The following is a 19,536-nucleotide window of genomic DNA, read 5'->3' as shown; positions in this document are numbered from 1 at the left end:
TATAGGCTATTTACCGTTAAGTAACGTTCAATCTGTTTACATCACCTGAACGGATAATTAGGCTACTATGATTAAAATACGGCACTAATATGGAAAAAAAAACATAATAATGATTTTATTTCGTGATGAAAATACACATATATAAATAAACACGTAATAAAAATACACCCTCACCGTAATGGGGCAGTGAGATGCTGGTATGAACCACAGAGCTCATCAACGCTACAAAGAGACACAGAAAGAAATTCCCGACACGGAGAGGCATCATTCCCGCATCCATTCGGTTCAGAAAATCGCGGCTAATCATATCCCAAATTATTCGATATAAGAGTTAAATCCAAAGTTATACTCGGTTTTCTGTTTCCCTCAAGAAGGCACACACATCCTCTCGCGCGCTGGTTGCCATTAGTGACGCGCGCGCAGCTACTGCATCGAGACGCTGGTTGCGCGAGCAGCGGGCGGATGACTGGTCGAAGGCGGGTGCGTTCTGGAAAACTAAAATCAGGCCCTTTTTTTCTCCACCGAGCAGAAACTACCACCTCCTCAGCAAGACATCAATAATGTCCAGCCGCCTCACTGCAGAAACGACTCATAAATATGCATGAGCGATCTGCACGCGGGATGACGGGTAGTGTAGTGCGCGCTCCACCTGCTGTCACCTTCTGCGACAAACAGAAAATTATCCCGCATGGAGCACAAGAACAGCGAAACACAGAGGTTGATGTGGATATATGAAAAATTATTAATGGATATATACCATATTTTTAATGTACTACCACGACGTATAACATAACGCATACCAATCATAACCACCACAGACATTTGGTTAAATCCTTGATAATGTATATTGGTAGTATGCAATAAATGTATATCATTTACACCAGGAAATAATAATGCTTTATGGATTTATAATTTTATTTTCACATTAACCAGTAAAGATAGATATCTTTATTGTCATTCAGAACAAATCAAAAGGTTTTATAATTTGTTTAAAACCATATCCTGGGATTAAAAACGTTGTTTGAAATAAATATTATTTATATATTCTTTATGCCATTTACAGAATTTGTTAATTGGACTACATACAGTACCATTCAAGATTTGGGGTTGGTAAAATTATTAAATGTTTTTAAGTCTGTTATGTCCGAATTGCTGCATTTATTTGATCAAAAACACAGTAAAAAAGTAATATTGTAAAAGATTTTTACATTTTAAAATAACTGTTTGGTGTATAAGTGACCTTTGACCAATTTACCACATCCTTGATAAATAAATGCATTAATTTATTATATATACCCATATCTTACTGACCCCAGACATTTGAACAGTACTGTATACTGAATGTTAATACCGGAACAACTAATCTAGAGATCTGTTCTAAACAAAAGATACCCATGCCAAATAAGAAGCTTTCTAGAAAAAAAAAAAAAAAAAAACATTGTGCAAAGGACATGTGCTTATAACCATGATACACAGACACAAAAACAAAGAAAAAAAAAAACTATGTAAAAAATATTTTCAATTTAATACAGGAACCAGGAAATCATTTCAAGACTGTATCATAGGTGTTATATACTTCAATAACATACACAACATAAATGTACATACTCACTGTGTAGCTCCACTCATTTTTCACTATATAGTCAGTATGTATTTTTCCAGTCTATAATCAAAGTTCTTTTAAAGCCTGTATGGTGAGAATGCAGTTTTCCATTCTACTGAAAAACACAGATCTATTAATATATATTATATATATATATTATTTGGCATAGTAATAACTTTTATAACACATACATATGTGTTGTCCACTCAATTGTTCAATTGTTGTTGTTCAATTTTTACTACCCAGCATTAATCTCAAAAACCCTTAAAGTCTTCATCCATGTTGTCACTGGACTGAAAGAGATCCCACAGGTCCGGGATAGACACTGTCTCACTCTCACACTCCTGTACAGGTTTAACAAGTGAAAAAGAGCCCAATGATTCTCTCTCTTTACTAGATTCGATGTGCAAGGCTGGTACTTGCTTTCTTCTCCTGGGTCTGACGTTCCGAACCTTCCGTTGAAGGGAATTATAGGGGGTGTCACAGTCCGGTTCAGGTTCTGTGCTGGCTAAAGGCCAAAGAGCTTCATTTTCAACTTGATTTTCAGGCATACTTTGCGTACACATTTCACTGCAGTTAGTCCTAAAGTATTCATTTCCAGTTATTGTTTCTTGGTTTCTTTCATTGAACTCTTGAGCTGGGTGTGTGTCAGGGTTTTTCCTGGTTTGTTGGTCTGTCCTGCATTCAAGTGCATTAGAGTCACAGTTCTGCTCTCTGCTGAGAAAAGATGCACCTTCAGATTTCCGCACAGCAGATCGCAAGTGGTAGTCCCACTCAAAGGATCCACGCTTGGACTGGGACTTCTCCGGAATGTCGGATTGGTCAAACAAGCTGTCCCTGTTGCTACAAGGGAATTCACACTGGCCCCTGCTGCGTTTGCGAACCAGCAGAGGTTTTCCTATGGTCTGTTCTGAGAGACAGTGCTTTGCTGTCGAGTCCCAAAGCAAAGACCCCTCACTTTCCTGTTTCCAATCACCATTCACAGATCCCACATCTTCCTTTACTGGCAACATGGCTTCAGCAAACAGAAGAGGGGTTGATGTACTGCATTTCACCCTATGGCAGAGAGACATTGACATGGCGCTGTCATAAGGCCAGTAAATAACAATAAGCAAATAAAATAGGGCTGGGTATTGACAGATTTCACAAATCGATTCAATTCCATTGCTCAAGCTTTTGATTCAATATATATATTCATTTGGAGATGAAACAGCAGCCACCTTTTACTGTATTTTCTTTTTTACCTTTTGCATAGGGGTGCACGATTCAGAAAATGTCACGATTCGATGCCGATTTTTTGTCTCAAGATTCGATTCAAAATCGATTTTCGATTCAAAAACGATTCACAGTATATAAATGTAGTTTACTTTTTCCTATGTGATTGATTGCAGTAGACACAATTTAAAAGAAAAAAAACACAACAAATTAAATGTAGTTTGATATTACTTTGTCTTCATACAAAAATAAAAACTTTTGCAACTAAAAAGTGCAAAGTGCCAAGCTTTGGCCAGCTTTCAAATACATTTAATTCAAGTTTAAAATAAATCTTAAATAAAAAGCTTTTACATTTAGCTTTAAAGTGCTGTAGTCAGATCAAACAAACAATATGCTAAATGTGGTTTAAGGACTACTTCAGCCACCAGGCTGACTGTTGAAATGTGAACTCGACTGGGCACATTGAACTTCCTAAAAATATACTAATGTCATAGAACCCTTGCGAAATAATTTTAAATAGATTTTAAAAAGCCACCGCTACTGGTAACATCTATGGTTAGATTGATTTGTTTAGATCCAGTGAAGTCGTTCATAGGCGTAATTTGCGGGTATCTCCAGTTAACTAGCAGAGCATTCATTTAGTTCGCTATTAAGTAAGAGATCTGTTGTTTTTGAAATCAAGCTGCGCGCTCGTTGCCGCTGCTATCAGTGTCATGGATACAGTGTTCTCTGTGGCTCGCGCAGTCTTCACTCGGACGCGCTCTTCAATCTATCGCCGTTGTGGAGACTCCGGTAAAATCTCAAAAATAAAAATGCACACAAACGTGATGAACATATTCGGTTTTGATGAGAGAGAGAAAAAACTATACGAGTGCGGTTTAGAACCCGTAACCTCTGACACGCTTGGCAAAAGATCTACAGACCATTAAGAACTCAAACATAATCTGCGGATCGATGCATTTATTCACGGGTTGAGCAGAGAGGCTGCACAGTTTGACCAGCGGGCGGCAAGAACTTGCAATGTATCTATTTATCAGACCGGCCCTCGCAGCCTCGAAACACTACCGAACCACCGGTAAAAGTCCCGACTCACCCGATTGCCACTCCGCCCGTGCACGCCATAAAAAAAAAATATGAATCGATTTTTGGAATTCTATGAATCGATTCTGAATCGGTAAAGATTGAATCGCGATTCAAATGTGAATAGATTTTTTTGCACACCCCTACTTTTGCACATAAATCAGTTTATGCTTCTACTCCAATTTGTTGTTGAAATATTTAAATGGTGGCTGTCATTAAAAACATAGATTTATTCATACATAAAATAATTAAGACATCACCAACTCTAGCTAACTAAGGAGTTATGGAAATGAATGGCTCTCCTTAAAGTTACTGTAACGTCACCATATTGTTTTATTGTCATCTTTACATGGTTGAAACACTGATTTCAGTTAATTTCTTTCAGTTCATGCTATGCCTATTAGTAAAAAGGAAAAGATGACTGGTTCACATCATCTCAGTTATTTGAAAGCTCAAAGCGGAGACTTTTTTGCATATCAAAAGTAAATAATGCAAAGCACAATGCTTATTGCAATAATTGATGGGAGGAGAGCTACAAATAATGGCAAAGTTTTGTTGATGCATCAATAAAAAACAACATAGGCTAAAAGACTGATTTTGGAATTTAAGAATCAATATCGTTTAATCAAAATGAAGATGAATTAAAATCAAAAAATCAATAGCTGCGTTTCCATTACCCTTTTAAATTGCACAAATGGAAATTGCAAATTGAAAATAGGCAGAATGGAAAAAAGTTAATTTCCCAAAGACTCCCATATACATGGCAAAATATTTTTACCTTTCGCACGAGGTGGTTTTTCAGGCAATTCGAAAAAGGAATACCTCTAAAATGGCAATGTAAACAGCATTTACAGGTCACCTGGCGTATGTAAAAGTAGACCATTCCTTAAAGGAGAACTCCGGTCAATTTTAACATTGAGCTCATTTTTTTGTACATTTGGAGTCCTGTCAGTACAGACAAAAACGACAAAAATCGGTGTTGCCTACACCGTGTTATCCTCTTTTTAAAATTCGCACCCTGTTGACTTCAATGGGGCAAGTTGTAAACCTGCTTTTAGCCTCTTAACAACCTTAATGTGACATTGCAAGTGCACAGCCATGTGAGTGGTGTTAAGAGTGACCACGGTCAATCTGACTGCAGTAGATGTGCAAGATATTAATAAAAATGATGTTAATTCAGCCAGCTCACATACCTGTATTTACTTCCTGTTTTCGTTCGAAGTCCACAGTAGTCGATTGTCGAGTTTGCGCGCGCGATCATTAGTTATATTAGTTACCAATGATCGCGCGCGCAAACTCGACAATCGACTACTGTGGACTTCGAACGAAAACAGGAAGTAAATACAGGTATGTGAGCTGGCTGAATTAACATCATTTTTATTAATATCTTGCACATCTACTGCAGTCAGATTGACCGTGGTCACTCTTAACACCACTCACATGGCTGTGCACTTGTAATGACACATTAAGGTTGTTAAGAGGCTAAAAGCAGGTTTAGAACTTGCCCCATTGAAGTCAACAGGGTGCGAATTTTAAAAAGAGGATAACACGGTGTAGGCAACACCGATTTTTGTCGTTTTTGTCTGTACTGACAGGACTCCAAATGTACAAAAAAATGAGCTCAATGTTAAAATTGACCGGAGTTCTCCTTTAAAGATGGTGCGGTATGTTTGGACAGAAGACGAGACAAACTGATTTAAAAAAAGTATCACAGTAATACTGGGATAATCGTCTCGTCTATACTTAAAACCTACTAACGTACGTTGCCATGTTTTTCGGAATGACTTATCGCGAGAAGAAAAAAAATGTTCTAGTCGCATGACATCGATTAATGAAACACTGTCATTCCGCAATAGCTTTTTATCGACATTTAGAAAATACTGCTAAAGTTTTGCGCAAACCTGTAATGGAAACCAGGCTAATGTTGTCAACCTAGCCGTAAAGAAATATATAATTGTAATGACATTTTTGTACCTTCTACAGTGCGTGCTGATGTTCATGAGGTCGCAGGTCAGTCCCGCTGTGACTCGATCCAAGACTCTATATTCCTCACTCTTTGAGAAAGCCTGATGCTGCTCACTCTCCAAGTGCTGGTGGTCAGACGTTCAGACAGGTCAGACACCGTTTTTGCTATTGCATGAGCTTAAAAATTGTGAGTGACTTTCAATTTTTTCAGCACATACCGCTTTTAGGTTGTCAAATTTGACCTCACAGCACTCACAGTAACCTCCTTTCCTCTTTTCTCTGCCTTCATGTCCTCTGCGCCTCTCTTTCTTCCCTCGAGTCCCTCGTTCCCCTCCAGACCTAAAGCAAAACACAGATTCTCATTTACACACACACAAAAACTTGACAATAACATTATAGGATGTGAGTGATGCTCATTCTACCTTTGCTCATTCTGTTTCTTCTTTGTATCATCTTTTCCATGTTCCTCCATCAGGAACGGACTGCAGGGAGGAAGAGAGCGGAGGTTGCACACAGGCATGTTGGACAGTGGAAGGTAGATGGGACGATAATGCCTGCAAAAAAAATTATAGATTGTTTTGAAACTGGACCAATAACATGGAAGGTAAAACAAGAAAACAAACTAAGAAAACACACCTGCTTGAGTCTTCCACTTTTATAAACGGTCGACGAATTCTTCCAGCTGGAAATAAAAAACAAAACGATTACCGGTAATTCAAATTAATGAAAGCATTGCTATAATGTGTTCAATTAACATTTTTCTACTGGAAGATGCAGCAAATTAAAACAGATTGGTTCTTTTGTACTTACCATTGTGTCTTTGATATGCATTTTTCTCTGTGTGCTGAATGCGAGCCTAAAAATGAAGAGTGATAAACTGAATATACACAGAAATAACATATATATATATATATATATATGCAGCCCTGGACAGAAGCAGAATTGTCTAGTAAATCAATAAGTTCAAATGTTTTAGCTTAGTTCTTAAAACAGGGCAGTAAATTACCAAAAACTTTGAACAATACGGTTGAAAATGGATGAATTTTAATTAACTTGTTCATTTGGTTCTTTATGTAAAAAGAAGAATAGAAAAATAATAGAAAAACAAAAATACTCACAGCTCCGTTAACCACTGGATTAGCTGCATTCACTGCAATTACTTTAGCTTTCTTCTTGTCAACGTATGAAATAACATCTGTTTGGACGTCAAGCATTAAACACCATGAAATACTGAAACCACATCTCACTTGTCTGACAACACAAGCATTAATAATGATAATGTTGATACCGTCAACATGCAGGACTTTGACCCCCCATTCCACAGCATTGGACAGGATCCCATTCATCTGAACACGTTCCTTTAACAGAACAGATAACCCCTAAATCACTCATTCAGAGCGCTGATAAACTACTCAGGACTGCTGCACAGAGTTCATTCACAAACAAACAAGGCTTGATAAAGATTGACTCACTTGTTCCTTAACGACTCTTTCAACAAGAGATTTGCCTCGACTTACAGCTGCCTGCGAAATTCCAGCACAACAAAACATGTCAAGTGTTTTCCCCCAGAAAACACACACTAACATTCAAACGTTTGAGGTCGGTAAGATTTGGGTTCTTTTCTAAAAACAATTTAATAGTTTTATTCATCAAGGATACATTCGCATTCAGCAAATATGCATGGTTTCCATTAACTCTGATATTTAAATGGGTCATATAATGCCATTTTTGTACAAGCTAGTGTGATTCTTTAGGGTCTAAATTAAAAGTTTGTAATATACTTTAATTACAAATTCTCATTAGTATTGTAAGAAAACACTTATTTTACCTGGTCAAAAACAGCTCTGTTTTCAGCACGCCGTTTCAGTGCATATGACTTTAAATGATAATGAGCTTTGCTCACCCCGCCTCTCTGTTCTGTGCGTACACCGTTTGTAACACATTAACACAATAACCATAACGCGTTGTTCAGTATAAACGTGGGATTATGAATTATATTGAAAACATCATACATAGAAAACATGCCGTAATGTACCCTGAGTGTAAACCTTAGACGCATTCATTGTGAAGCGTGCAGCTAGCGATTTGCAAAGATTAATATAAATATTAATATAAAGTTTAATAAAACATTACACTTACTTCAGTTGTTCTAGAGGTTCAGCAGGAACACGAATATCTGGTAACGATCCTTTTTTCATGAGCAGCTTCTTAGCAAAACCAGCTTTATACTGACCCTCGTTTATAAAGCAGTCTGGTGAGAAATGATTTGCGCAAACATGAGAGCATTGACGTTGCTCGTGGGGAATATTCCCTTCGAAAACAAACTCCGCCACTGCGTCTTCAGCGGTTCGGATTTAGGAACATTAAAATGACTGCTGTGTTTGTTATTACACCCAAGAACAGAACACCACAATCGCTTAGACGCCATTCTGCTCATAGACAGTGCTCCAGCGTATCAACAATGACCGCGCCGGTCAGCGCAGACTATGATTGACGGCTCGCTCACGAGCGAGGGCGGGTCTGTGTTGAAACGCGGCTGTCAATCAACAATCGCGGGAGGTGCTTCCGAGCGTGTGACGTCACACGGTCAAACGGCTTGATTTGAGGCAGGGGAAAACATATAAGTAGATTAAAAAAAAACACTGGATGGATTTTTATCATTTTATGATGGTTGTGTACAGGCACTGCCAACACACATTTCAGTACAATCAACTTGTAAAAGTACATGTACCATTATATGACCCCTTTAAAGCATGCATTGCAGAATATCACAAATCAATTTAAAGTATATTATTAACATAATACATGTTCAAATAAACATTTCTTGTTTGAAACTTTGAATTGCTTCTTACAGTCGTATCTGTGACTCCCTGAGAGCTGCCCCTGTGCCCGTGGCTTTCCCTCCTGCTGCCGGGATGAGGAGAGCTGACTCCCGAATCCGGACTGGGCGCTGGGGAGTCCGGTAGGAGACGCTGGGCATAACGAGCCTCCGGCTTACTGGACACAAGATACTTTATCTCCTTACTGAAGAATTTTTCCACTGTCTGATGAGCAGAACATATTAAAAAAAAGTTACTTAATCTGTGATGAAATGTGCATGGTCAACATCATAATGAGTTAAATTCCAGACTACCGGTATAAAACGTTATACAGAAACAGAGGTAAAACATATAATACACTGTTTAAATAAAGCAGATGCAATTGCAGTCTTTAAAATCAAGAGAAGTGAACAAATACATTGTGTACACTTCCAAAAGCTTATTAAAATTGTTTTAAAATAGTCTTATTAACATAGTTTCAAACTCAGCTGTCTACTTTTACTAATTTAAGACATTCTCTTTCTGTATGTGAAAATACTGTGCACAATAGCCTCAAATATTAAATGTTAAGATAAGAAACAGCACTTACACCACCAAGTGTCTTGATGTCATTTTCCAAGAGTTGTGTTTTCATATTCCATGGCAGATCCAAATAAAATATTCTCCCTTTAAATGGTTTGTTGTGAAGAGCATCGCTTGCTGGTTTAATTTTGCTTTTAGATGATGCGCCATTATATCCCTCTAGTTTTGAATCTGTGAAGATCAATATAGCACAATTAGACCGTTAAACAAAATATAACTTAACGTTACATATATTCAGACATACATATTTAGTACATATACTGAACAACAAAGCACGCCAATTTTCTTAAAGCGTTATTATAAGAGGCTACTTGTATGTGGAAAAAAGTCACAGCAATACAGGTCATTAGAAAGTTAATTTAAAAAGATTCACAACACCTCGGTCTTTACACCTGGAGAAAGATTCTTGCTTCATCATGGAGTTTTTAATTTTAACGGTTACAGCCCTAAACCAGGCTAAACCAGCTAGTTATACCGCACACATATAGCAGCATTACTCAAAAAGTGTTGCTCGATTAAAACACTAAGCTAAAAACACAAGACTGCGTTAAACGGCTCCAATGTTTGTAAATGTCTTCATAACAAACACTCGACGCAGCCCCTTTCCATTTTCCCGCTCGAGAGGTCTCTTACAAAACCTGATGCAATCTTGGAATTCATGAAAGGAATTTCGACGTACATTTTTTGACGTTTCAAAAAACGACGCCACAAAAAGTTTATATTCTAATGTCAATTACACTAATATAAACAGCCTGAATTTTATGTAGAATATAAATTAGAAAACTAATGTTAAATATATAGAATATGACTTAGATAAACTGTTACGTACATGAGTGTTCTATTGTGTCTAATGGCGAAATTTAAATAGCCGGAAGTAACGAATCTGCTGCTCCGAAACACATCACCGAAATACACATGTCATGTAATGTTGTTGAGGAAACCCAATGGCGCACACTAGTGTAGTAGCGTGACACTCTCTATGAATCACGTGAATTCATTATTTTTTTTGGATTGCACTGATGACATTGTTTTTTTCTTTCGGGGTTACATAGTTGTTGTTTTTTTGTGCTATTTACATAATTTGGAAACTCAGCAGTTGGCAGTTGTAATGATAACGGATAAAGGTCAATGCAATAAGAGCTACTTATGTGTTCAGATGATCTATTAGGAGCAAGGTAAGTGTGAGCTTGTTAAACAAGGTTCATTATTGGCACATGGCTGTCAGTCACTACAGACTGAAGTCAACGGAGTTTGACTTTCTCTACATCGCAGGCTTTGAGATGAGCTCTCAGAAAAGTTCTCCAGGACCCAAGGGGGGCATTACACCCTTTCAGCAGATGATGGCGTCTTGCTCTGGGGCAGTTATTACGTCACTGTTGGGTAAGATAAATATATTAACTTGTGCAACGTGGGACAGAATAATATAGTTAGATGCTTTTTTGTAACTACTTATTTAGTCATTGACAATAAATTTTGTTTCAAAGACAATATATTTATAATTTAGCTTGTGTGTGTGTGTTTCTGTTAAAAGTACCATTGTAATACTGTACAGTAAATCTATTTGCATAAAAAAAGCATCTTCTAAATAACAGCTTGATATTTATTAAACTGACAGAGTGTGTCTGTCTCCCTAACATTGCTAGGAAGACTGTTCCACAGTTAATGTGCTAAATAGGAAAAGGATCTACAGTTTGCAGTTGATTTTAATATTCTAGGTATTATCAACTGGTCAGAATTTTGAGATCGCAATAGACCTGAAGAGCTATAATGTGTTAAGAGCTCGCTCAAGTACTGGGGAGCTAAACCATTTAATGCTTCGTACGTAATTAGTAAGATTTTAAAATGTATACAATGTCTAATAGGGAGCCAGTGCAGTGTTAACAGAACAGGGCTAATATGGTCATACTTCCTGGTTCTAGCTGCTGCGTTTTGGACCAGCTTAATTTTGTGAATTGGTATGTTTCATCAGGGCACGAAAAAAATATAGATTTGAGTATCATGAGTGTATCAGTGAAAACAAACGCCATGCTTCCTAATGATATCTCCCAAGGATAGCATACAGGGTGAAAAGAAACAGTCCTAGTACTGAGCCTTGCGGTACTCCATACTGATCTTGTGATCAGTATGACATCTCTTCATTCACTGCTACAAACTAATAACAGTCAGATAAGTATGATTTAAACCATGCTAATGCAATTCCACTAATGCCAACATAATTTGAGTCTATTCAAAAGAATGTTGTGGTCGATAGTATCAAATTCAGTACTAAAATCCAGTAACCCTAATAGAGAAATACAACCACAATCTGAAAAAGCAAATCATTTTTTAACTCTAATGATAGCAGTCTCAGTACGATGATACGGTCTAAATCCTGACTGGAAATCCTCGCAGATACCATTTCATTCTAAGAAGGAACAGTTGTGAGGATTAGTAGTGTTTTTGACAGAAAAGGGAGATTTGAGATCGGTCTGTAATTAACTAGTTCCCTAGGATCAAGTTGTGTTTTTTTAATAAAAGGGTTAATAACAGCCAGCTCAAAGGTTTTCAGTACATACCCTAATAACAATGATGAATTAATAATATTAAGACTTAGACTTAGACTTCTCTTTATTAATCCTTTTGGGATGACTCCCGCAAGGAAATTGAAAATTCCAGCAACAGTTTTAGCAAGGAGGAAAGAAAATGGTATAGTACAAAAAAAGAAGTGGATCTATCTATTTCAGAGCATAAGAGACTTCTTTCAGAAATATAAAACAATCTTATAACCTTATAATAACCCCAAACCTTTGAATGATAGTGTATTCATTTAGCAGACACTTTTTTTTTTTACAATAAAAAAAAAGCAATATAATAATACTTTTTGCTGTTTTCTTCATGTTCACAGTAACACCTCTGGATGTGGTGAAGATCAGACTGCAGGCACAAAATAATCCCTTTCCCAAAGGTATGCTTGAGCTGCTTTCTGTTCAAATGAAGTCAGATGTTAATGTGGTTGAAACCTCTTATTCATTTTTTGATGACTGGCAGGAAAATGTTTTGTGTACTGTAATGGCCTGATGGATCATATATGCGTCTGTGAGAATGGCAATTCAAAGGCATGGTACAAAGCCCCTGGTCGTTTCAACGGCACTTTGGTAAGCTAAACCATATAAAAATGTGAGTCCAGTTTCTCTTCACCATATGATACTGTTTAAATACATATTCAAATGCTCTGTTTGTTCTTATGTTCCAGGATGCCTTTATTAAGATTATACGTATGGAAGGAATCAGATCACTTTGGAGTGGCCTTCCTCCAACACTGTGAGTTTTCTATTACATTTCTGAAGATGTTTGCTGCTGTCTGAACCCAACTGACCTTTCCTTAACACGTGTAATGCAATGGTTTTCCTTTGCAGAATGATGGCGGTGCCTGCGACCGTGATCTATTTCACATGTTACGATCAGCTCTGTGCTGTTTTCAAGGTCAGGATGGGAGACCGATCGGATCTGGCACCACTGTTCGCCGGCGCAATTGCGAGAGGTAATGTTTAGCCCCACTGATTAAGTGTTTGACCTTTTCTCCACATGCTGACCTTCTAAATCAAAGTGCACCTGGCTTCATATGAGTTTTCTGAATGTGTCAGTGGGCTCGGCCACAGTAATCAGCCCCCTGGAGCTGATCCGCACAAAGATGCAGGCTGAGAAACAGTCGTACCGGGAGCTGAGTGCCGTGATCCGGTCAGCGTTGCACAGCGAGGGCTGGCGGTCTCTGTGGAGGGGCTGGGGAGCCACGCTGCTCCGAGACGTCCCCTTCTCAGGTGAGACACGCACAGCCTTCACGTTACAGGGTTCACATTTTGAAGCACTTGATTTGCAAACACAAAATACTAAAACTAATATAAAACTGATAGTTCTGACTGTAAATTCTGATGGATGTTTTCGAAACTGTTGTAAAATATCCAGTATGGGTCTTTTAGGTCAGTATGATTTTTGAAAATAAATAAATACTTTTATTCATCAAGGATGCATTAAATTGATCAAAAGTGACTGTAAAGACATTTATAATGTTACAAAAGATTTCTGTTATAAATAAATATAATAGAACTTTCTATTCATCAACTTTTGAACTTTCTATTCATACAAGAATACTGTTTTCCACATAAATATTTAGCGGCACAACTGTTTTCAACATTTATAATTATAGGAAACGTTTCTTGAGTACCAAATCAGCATATTAGAAGGATTTCTGAAGGATCATGTGACACTGAGCCAGTAATCCATTGATTACTGTTTTTACTATATTTTTGTTAGAATAAATGCAGCCTTTGTGAGTAAAAGATACTTTAAAAAAACATTAAAAAATCCTACTGACTCCAAACTGTTGAACGGTAGTGTACTACGGAATAGCAAATCATACCACTCTTTGAATGTGTCATGTTTGCTGCTATTTCCTAGTTGCTTATCTGACTTTCTGTGTTTCTCCTCAGCTATGTACTGGTTTAACTATGAGAAGGGTAAAGTATGGCTCTGTGAATACTACAGCTGTACAGATCCAACCTTTAGCATCACATTCACAGCTGGAGCGCTTTCTGGATCGGTGAGTCTGTGATTTACACCTGGATCATCAGAGCTCGCATGGGCCCCATTTACTGATGCTAACACGCAAAAAAAAAAAAAAAAATGTATCCAGGACGTATTTGGCCACTTCACATTTGTATTGTAAATGATAATGTGTCCTAATGTGTCAAGTACCTGTATTTTCTTGTTTTAGATTGCGTCTATCGTCACACTGCCATTTGATGTGGTCAAGACAAAACGACAGGTAGAACTGGGTGAAATGCAAACAAAGAAGTGTAAGTATGAAAATTCATGTCATTTTCCATCATTGGGATTTTCAACTTTCTGTTTACAGGTATATGGCATTAATGTGTAGTATTCTCTGTGTAGTGTCCACGCAAGTCTCCTCCAGCACATATAATGTGATGAAAAGGATAGTTGCTGAAAATGGAGTATCAGGACTATTTGCAGGTAAATATATTTATATAATACAGTTTCAATCGAAATTATTCAACCCCCATTGCAAATCAGGTTTATTTGAAAAATGTACAGACTTTCAGCTGTTTGCAATGAACAAATCAAACAAAAGTAATTGAAATAGCTCAACACAACAAATGTTTCAAGTGGTTTCCCCAAAATTAACTGAAAATGCAAATTTCAAAATTATTCAACCCTCTTAAAGGGTTTGTTCACCCAAAAATGAAAGTTCTGTCAGTAATTACTCACCCTCATGTTGTTCCAACCCTGTAAGACGTTCATCTTCGGAACACAAATTAAGATATTTTTGATTAAATCTGAGAGCTGGCTCACTCCTCCATAGGCTTCTATGTTATTGAAACTTGCAGGCCCAGAAAAGTTAGTAAAACCATTGTTAAATGGTCGGACCGTATAGTGTGAGCACATAAATCCTGAACTTTGGCTTTACATCGCATGCGATTCACTCGTTCAGTATGAGTAGGTACCTTGCTGAAATCGCACAGACATCGCACAGTGTATGCCTGCCTTAAGGCGCGTACTAAACGCATGCCAGATCTCCAAGACGTACACCACTACTGTACTGACCCAAAAGCACAAGAAAAGCTCAAAACCATATAAATAAGCCACAGAAGTTTTGGGATTCTGTTCTGTGGAGCAATGAAACAAAACCTGTTCCAAAACTGGAACTTTTCGGCCCTATGGATCTGCGGTATGTCTGGAGGAAGAAGAAAGAAGCATATACTGAAAACACTCTGTCTACAGTTAAGCATGTTGGGGGCTCGGTGATGCTCTGCGGCTGCTTTGCATCCTCTGGCACTGGAAACCTGCAGCGTGTGGAAGGCGAGATGATTTTTATTGAAGTATCAGGAAATCCTAGGAGAAAACGTCATGCCGTCAGTGAGGAAGCTGAAGCTTGGGCATCATTGGACCTTCCAACAGGACAATGATCCCAAGCATACCTCGAATTCCACCAAGGCTTGGTTGCAGAAGAAGTCCTGGAAGTCACCTGGTCACCTGGCTTGAACCCCATAGAAAATCTCTGGTGGGATTTGAAGAAGATGGTTGCAGCAAGCAAACCCAAGAATATTACTGAACTGGAGGCCATTGCTCATGAGGAACGGGCTCAGATTCCTCAGAAACGCTGCCAGAAGCTGGTGTCTGGTTATACATCTCGTTTGCAGCAGGTCATAATAGCAAAAGGGTGTTCTACAAAGTACGAAAGATGCTTGCCATTAAGGGGTTGAATAGTTTTGTGACTGCAGAAGTCATTAAAAGGTGCATTTTCAGTTGAATTTGGGAAAACCACTTGAAACATTTGTTGTGTTGAGCTATTTCAATTACTTTTGTTTGATTTGTTCATTGCAAACAGCTGAAAGTCTGTACATTTTTCCAATAAACCTGATTTGCAACAGGGGTTGAATAATTTCGATTGCAACTGTGTGAATACATTTGGAGGGGGGTCAGTAATTTTTTTTATGTTTTTGAAAGAAATTCCTCATGGTCATTGCTCACCAAGCCCGCATTTGATCAATAAATTCAGTACAATAGTAATATTGTTCTAGTATTGCTTCTATTTTAATACATTTAGAAATGTAATTTATGCCTGTGATGCAAAGCTGAATTTCCAGCATCATTACCTCAATCTTTAATGTCAATAAAATATTGAAATATGCTTATTTGGTACTCAAGAAACACTTCTTATCAATTTTGAAAACATTGTGCTGCTTAATATTTCTGCAGAAACCGTGATACAATTTTTTAATCAGGATTCTTTGATGAATAGAAAGTAAAAAAAAAAAAACACCATTTATTTGAAATATATATATATTTTTTTACATAAATGTCTTTACTGGCCATTTTGATCAGTTAATTTTATCCCATATATAGAACTATAAAGTAAAACTAAAACACACACACACATATATATTTATATATATATATATTGTGTGTGTGTGTGTGTTTAGTCTTACTATATGGTTCTGGATTGCTTTCAGTTGATTTTTGGTACCTTGATTTTCAAATCACCACTAGATGTCTCAGCAGTGCACTCTCTTTCATTCTCAGGTTTTATGCCAAGGCTGATTAAAGTGGCTCCGGCATGTGCTATTATGATCAGCTCATATGAGTTCGGAAAAGCTTTCTTCCGCAGATACAACCAGCAGAAACAGGGGGTGACCCAACTGCAGCCCAGCGCATGATCTCACACAGCAAACCACTGAATAAGAACAACACTTGATCACAGGCCAGATAAATTAACTACAGATTACTGCATGTTTTTCCTATCATGCATTAGTTCTTGCTGTCTGTCTAAAGCAGGGGTGTCCAGTCCTGCTTATGGAGGGCCACTGTTCTTCAGATCCTTTAAGCGCAGCTGATGACGCTTTGAAGTGACGCTCGAGTGATCAAGAATATTCCAATATACAAATAAGCTTTCCTTCATCCTCATTTTCTTTCTTTGCATCCTTCCCTCGCATCCTAAGCGGGGTGGAGCTGGAAAGCGAGGAAAGGAAACAAGGATGCACAAATTAGAAATGAGAAGAAATGTCTAAAGAAAAATCTAGTTCATAGATTTGCTGTGAAATACATTTTTACTTTCTCTATGGTATTTATTTATTGATTAAAGGTGATGAAACAAACCCTACCATACGTCTATCTCCTGTGAAGAACACCACATTTATTCCCATCAGTCATGTTTATAATTGTGATTGATTTTATTCTACCTGTTTTAAGTTTACTACTTTTAAGTTGTTTAAAACATCTTAGTAGTGTTTCAGCTATTTCTATGTGTGAATGGTGCCAAAAAAAAACCTGAAGCTGTTTGTTGTGTAAAGGCCATATTGACTGATGACACATAAATAACTGATTTTTAAATGTTAATATATTTCCTAACCCTATGCCTAAATAGTGACTTTTAACGGTTTTTTTAAACAATTGCCCTGTATGTAAATGAACACATTTTAAGTACTTCAATAATGATTGATTTAAAATCATGTTGTCCTGACTCTTGTTTTCTTTATTCAATCACATCCAGAATGTTGTTAGTAATGTTGCTTAAACTAGGAGCCCGTAAGATCTCATGCAGTCTGCAAAAATGTAGTTTATGTAATGCAAGTATGCTCATTTTCTGTAAGCACAAATGACTTACATTTTCCAAAGTCTGCAGTTTACAACTGAGTACACTGCTTGGCATACTGCATCCCACAATGCAATATGCCACACCTTCCATTTCCAGTGTAATGAAAACCAGAATTTCAGCAATCTCTTGTTTACATTCTGTTTTTACACAATATTGCAATTCATTTGTATTGGTAAAAGGAAATCAAACACAGAATTAAACATGAAATGTGATAATGTTAATAGCCAATGAGACGAAATCAGCATTCAGCCAAGCTTGTATTTACATTTAAATTTATTGAAAAAACATGATCATAGATGAGGACATAAAGTGAAATTTGACTGAACACATTGAGGCTAATAATGAATATATGATATTCATCTGTATGCCCTCATTCTCACTCCATTTATTTCTGTCACAGTAACACAAAATTAAAGAGAAAGAAAGATTAACTAACAAAAACAGATTTTAAAAAAAAGTTAAGCGGAACAAATACATTCAAAAATGTCTGTAAAGGTAACAATTCAGTGTTTCAAACAAGTGTTCATTTTTCAAACAAAACTGAAAAGTAACACTGAAGTACTGAAATGATGTATAATAACTTTAACTGCACATTTTAGATCAATCAGTGCTGTAAAAAAAAAAAAAAAAAAACACTTGATATGCACATTTAGGGGCCATTTACACCACACCGTTTTCAACTAAAAACGGAAAACTTTATTCATTTAAGCCATTAATTTAGTTGGAGTTTTGGGGGCCTGAAACCGCAACCTTTTTAAAGTGGGTTTCAAAGGGAACATTTACATGACAACGAAACTGTATTTTCTATACTAAATACAGAAAAGTTTTTCCTGTGCGTTTTTCGCATAGAGACGACAACTTTGTCAAACAATCCCCGTTCATAGGGATCCGTGAAAACTATTAAAGTAGTACATCTTTGTTGTATAAAATGTACTGGGCTTCTGAAAAAAGACTAGCTCTGAACAGTGTAAAACATGCATTTCACATGTAAAACGTATTTCTGTGGTACAGGCAGGCAGACGAGACATTCTTGAACACAATGAACATGAATGTTCAGCAAGGCAACATACAAGCCAACAACACTATTTCAAATGAGAGGCAACAAAGGGAATTCTGCATATGTGTTTCCCTGGAATTTCTGTTAGTAGTCCGCTGATGAGGAGTAATCATATATATTTCTTAATATATTCAATTATTTTCATACACAACTCATGGCTTGGCATGCCTCTGTTTTTTATTATCAAATCACACTAGTTAAACTAAATATTAATTATTTTTGTAATTATCAGCAGCAGTATTAGGAGTGGACCATTTAATTTGAACTTCAAACAACAATTAATTCTAAAACTAAACCATTTATAAAAGGGTTCAGACTGGGGCTGTCAATTAAAATTTATTAAAACCTAATGGAATACTGTATGTTCATTAACACATGCTAATTTAGTAACCAAACCACGTATATAGAAAAGCCTCCTAATGAAAAGAATTAAAAGACATTTTTGTGGCAGATGGGTAAAGCAACATCTTATTGAACATAACTGGCCTATTACCACAGCTCCATTAAGCAGTCGAGATTTGCAAAAACAAAGTGGCACTTTAAGCTTGAATTGCTCTGGAGGTAGGAAAATTACACCATTTACTTACAAATTTCCCATTAAATTTCCAACCCTACTTCTGACAATTACAAATTGAGTTACAAGATCTTCGCTGTAGGTTCTGAATACAATTTGTTCCAGTCTAATGTACATCATATTATTTATCATCCACATTATTCTTATTTAATATAAAAATGCATGGCAATGCTTTTCATCAGTGCACATTAGCCACTATCTATGAGTGATGGTGGGAAAAAGTGCAAAACTGGTGTTCGAGTGCTGTATGAATATGTAAAATCACAGAACTCATGAATATGGAAGACCTCTCCATGTAAGAGGACAGAGTGAATCTCAAACACTTCTGTTAAAATACAGAGACGGGAAAAAAAAAAAAGTATTAACATCCACATTAGGCACACCAGAGAAATGTCTGAAATCACATCCCTCTTGCACCCTTAAAAGACAAAAGATGGGAAGTGAACAAAGCAATATTTGTTGTTCACACTTCTCTGTCAATATTGGACAATT

General features: G+C 37.0%; 3 protein-coding genes across 6 annotated transcripts in view; 1 reads left to right on the top strand and 2 right to left on the bottom strand.

Annotated features, from left to right (window-relative positions):
- The window catches only part of adam22 (ADAM metallopeptidase domain 22), a 61,389-nt gene extending 60,732 nt beyond the window's left edge, over window positions 1-657 (bottom strand). The window contains exon 1 of one of the 4 annotated variants that reach the window (XM_056266168.1): window positions 175-657. In XM_056266168.1, coding sequence (XP_056122143.1) covers window positions 175-307 — 133 coding nt within the window. In that variant the 5' untranslated portion in view covers window positions 308-657. The remainder of the gene's footprint in view (window positions 1-174) is intronic. The other 3 variants (XM_056266165.1, XM_056266167.1, XM_056266166.1) reach the window with 3 other exon arrangements.
- An 849-nt stretch (window positions 658-1,506) lies between these two features.
- Window positions 1,507-9,905, bottom strand: dbf4 (DBF4 zinc finger). The gene is made up of 12 exons (XM_056266223.1): window positions 9,643-9,905; window positions 9,272-9,435; window positions 8,716-8,907; window positions 7,336-7,386; window positions 7,152-7,221; window positions 6,982-7,058; window positions 6,674-6,719; window positions 6,500-6,545; window positions 6,286-6,417; window positions 6,082-6,202; window positions 5,873-5,988; window positions 1,507-2,659 (listed from the first exon to the last, which is right to left on the bottom strand). Exons 1-12 carry the CDS (start codon window positions 9,680-9,682, stop codon window positions 1,858-1,860), a joined length of 1,857 nt encoding a protein of 618 aa, XP_056122198.1. The 5' UTR covers window positions 9,683-9,905; the 3' UTR covers window positions 1,507-1,857.
- Window positions 9,906-10,216: 311 nt separating this feature from the next.
- On the top strand, window positions 10,217-16,628 carry slc25a40 (solute carrier family 25 member 40). Its single transcript, XM_056266224.1, has 11 exons — window positions 10,217-10,439; window positions 10,537-10,644; window positions 12,149-12,208; window positions 12,292-12,398; window positions 12,497-12,564; window positions 12,660-12,784; window positions 12,888-13,061; window positions 13,731-13,840; window positions 14,015-14,096; window positions 14,191-14,271; window positions 16,342-16,628. The coding sequence occupies exons 2-11, from the start codon at window positions 10,545-10,547 to the stop codon at window positions 16,473-16,475; spliced, it is 1,041 nt and encodes a 346-aa protein (XP_056122199.1). The 5' UTR covers window positions 10,217-10,439; window positions 10,537-10,544; the 3' UTR covers window positions 16,476-16,628.
- Window positions 16,629-19,536: the final 2,908 nt, after the last annotated feature.

This window comes from Rhinichthys klamathensis, unplaced genomic scaffold (genome assembly GCF_029890125.1).
Source record: "Rhinichthys klamathensis goyatoka isolate OS25496 unplaced genomic scaffold, OSU_Roscu_1.1 h1tg000246l_1, whole genome shotgun sequence".
NCBI lineage: Eukaryota > Metazoa > Chordata > Actinopteri > Cypriniformes > Leuciscidae > Rhinichthys > Rhinichthys klamathensis.
Note: the sequence above shows the minus strand (reverse complement) of the source record. Positions and strands in the feature narration are given on the sequence as shown.

Bases quoted from the DNA above. Each gene is read 5' to 3' on its own strand.
- dbf4 (XM_056266223.1), bottom strand. From the start codon at position 9,682: ATGATGAAGCAAGAATCTTTCTCCAGGTGTAAAGACCGAG. The intron at 7,387-8,715 runs GTAAGAAGCAAT...GGAATTTCGCAG, and splicing joins AGGGAGTCACAGATACGACT to GCAGCTGTAAGTCGAGGCAA. The intron at 7,059-7,151 runs GTATCAACATTA...ACGTCCAAACAG, and splicing joins CAAAGTCCTGCATGTTGACG to ATGTTATTTCATACGTTGAC.
- slc25a40 (XM_056266224.1), top strand. From the start codon at position 10,545: ATGAGCTCTCAGAAAAGTTCTCCAGGACCCAAGGGGGGCATTACACCC. The intron at 12,209-12,291 runs GTATGCTTGAGC...GATGACTGGCAG, and splicing joins AAATAATCCCTTTCCCAAAG to GAAAATGTTTTGTGTACTGT. The intron at 13,841-14,014 runs GTGAGTCTGTGA...TTCTTGTTTTAG, and splicing joins CTGGAGCGCTTTCTGGATCG to ATTGCGTCTATCGTCACACT.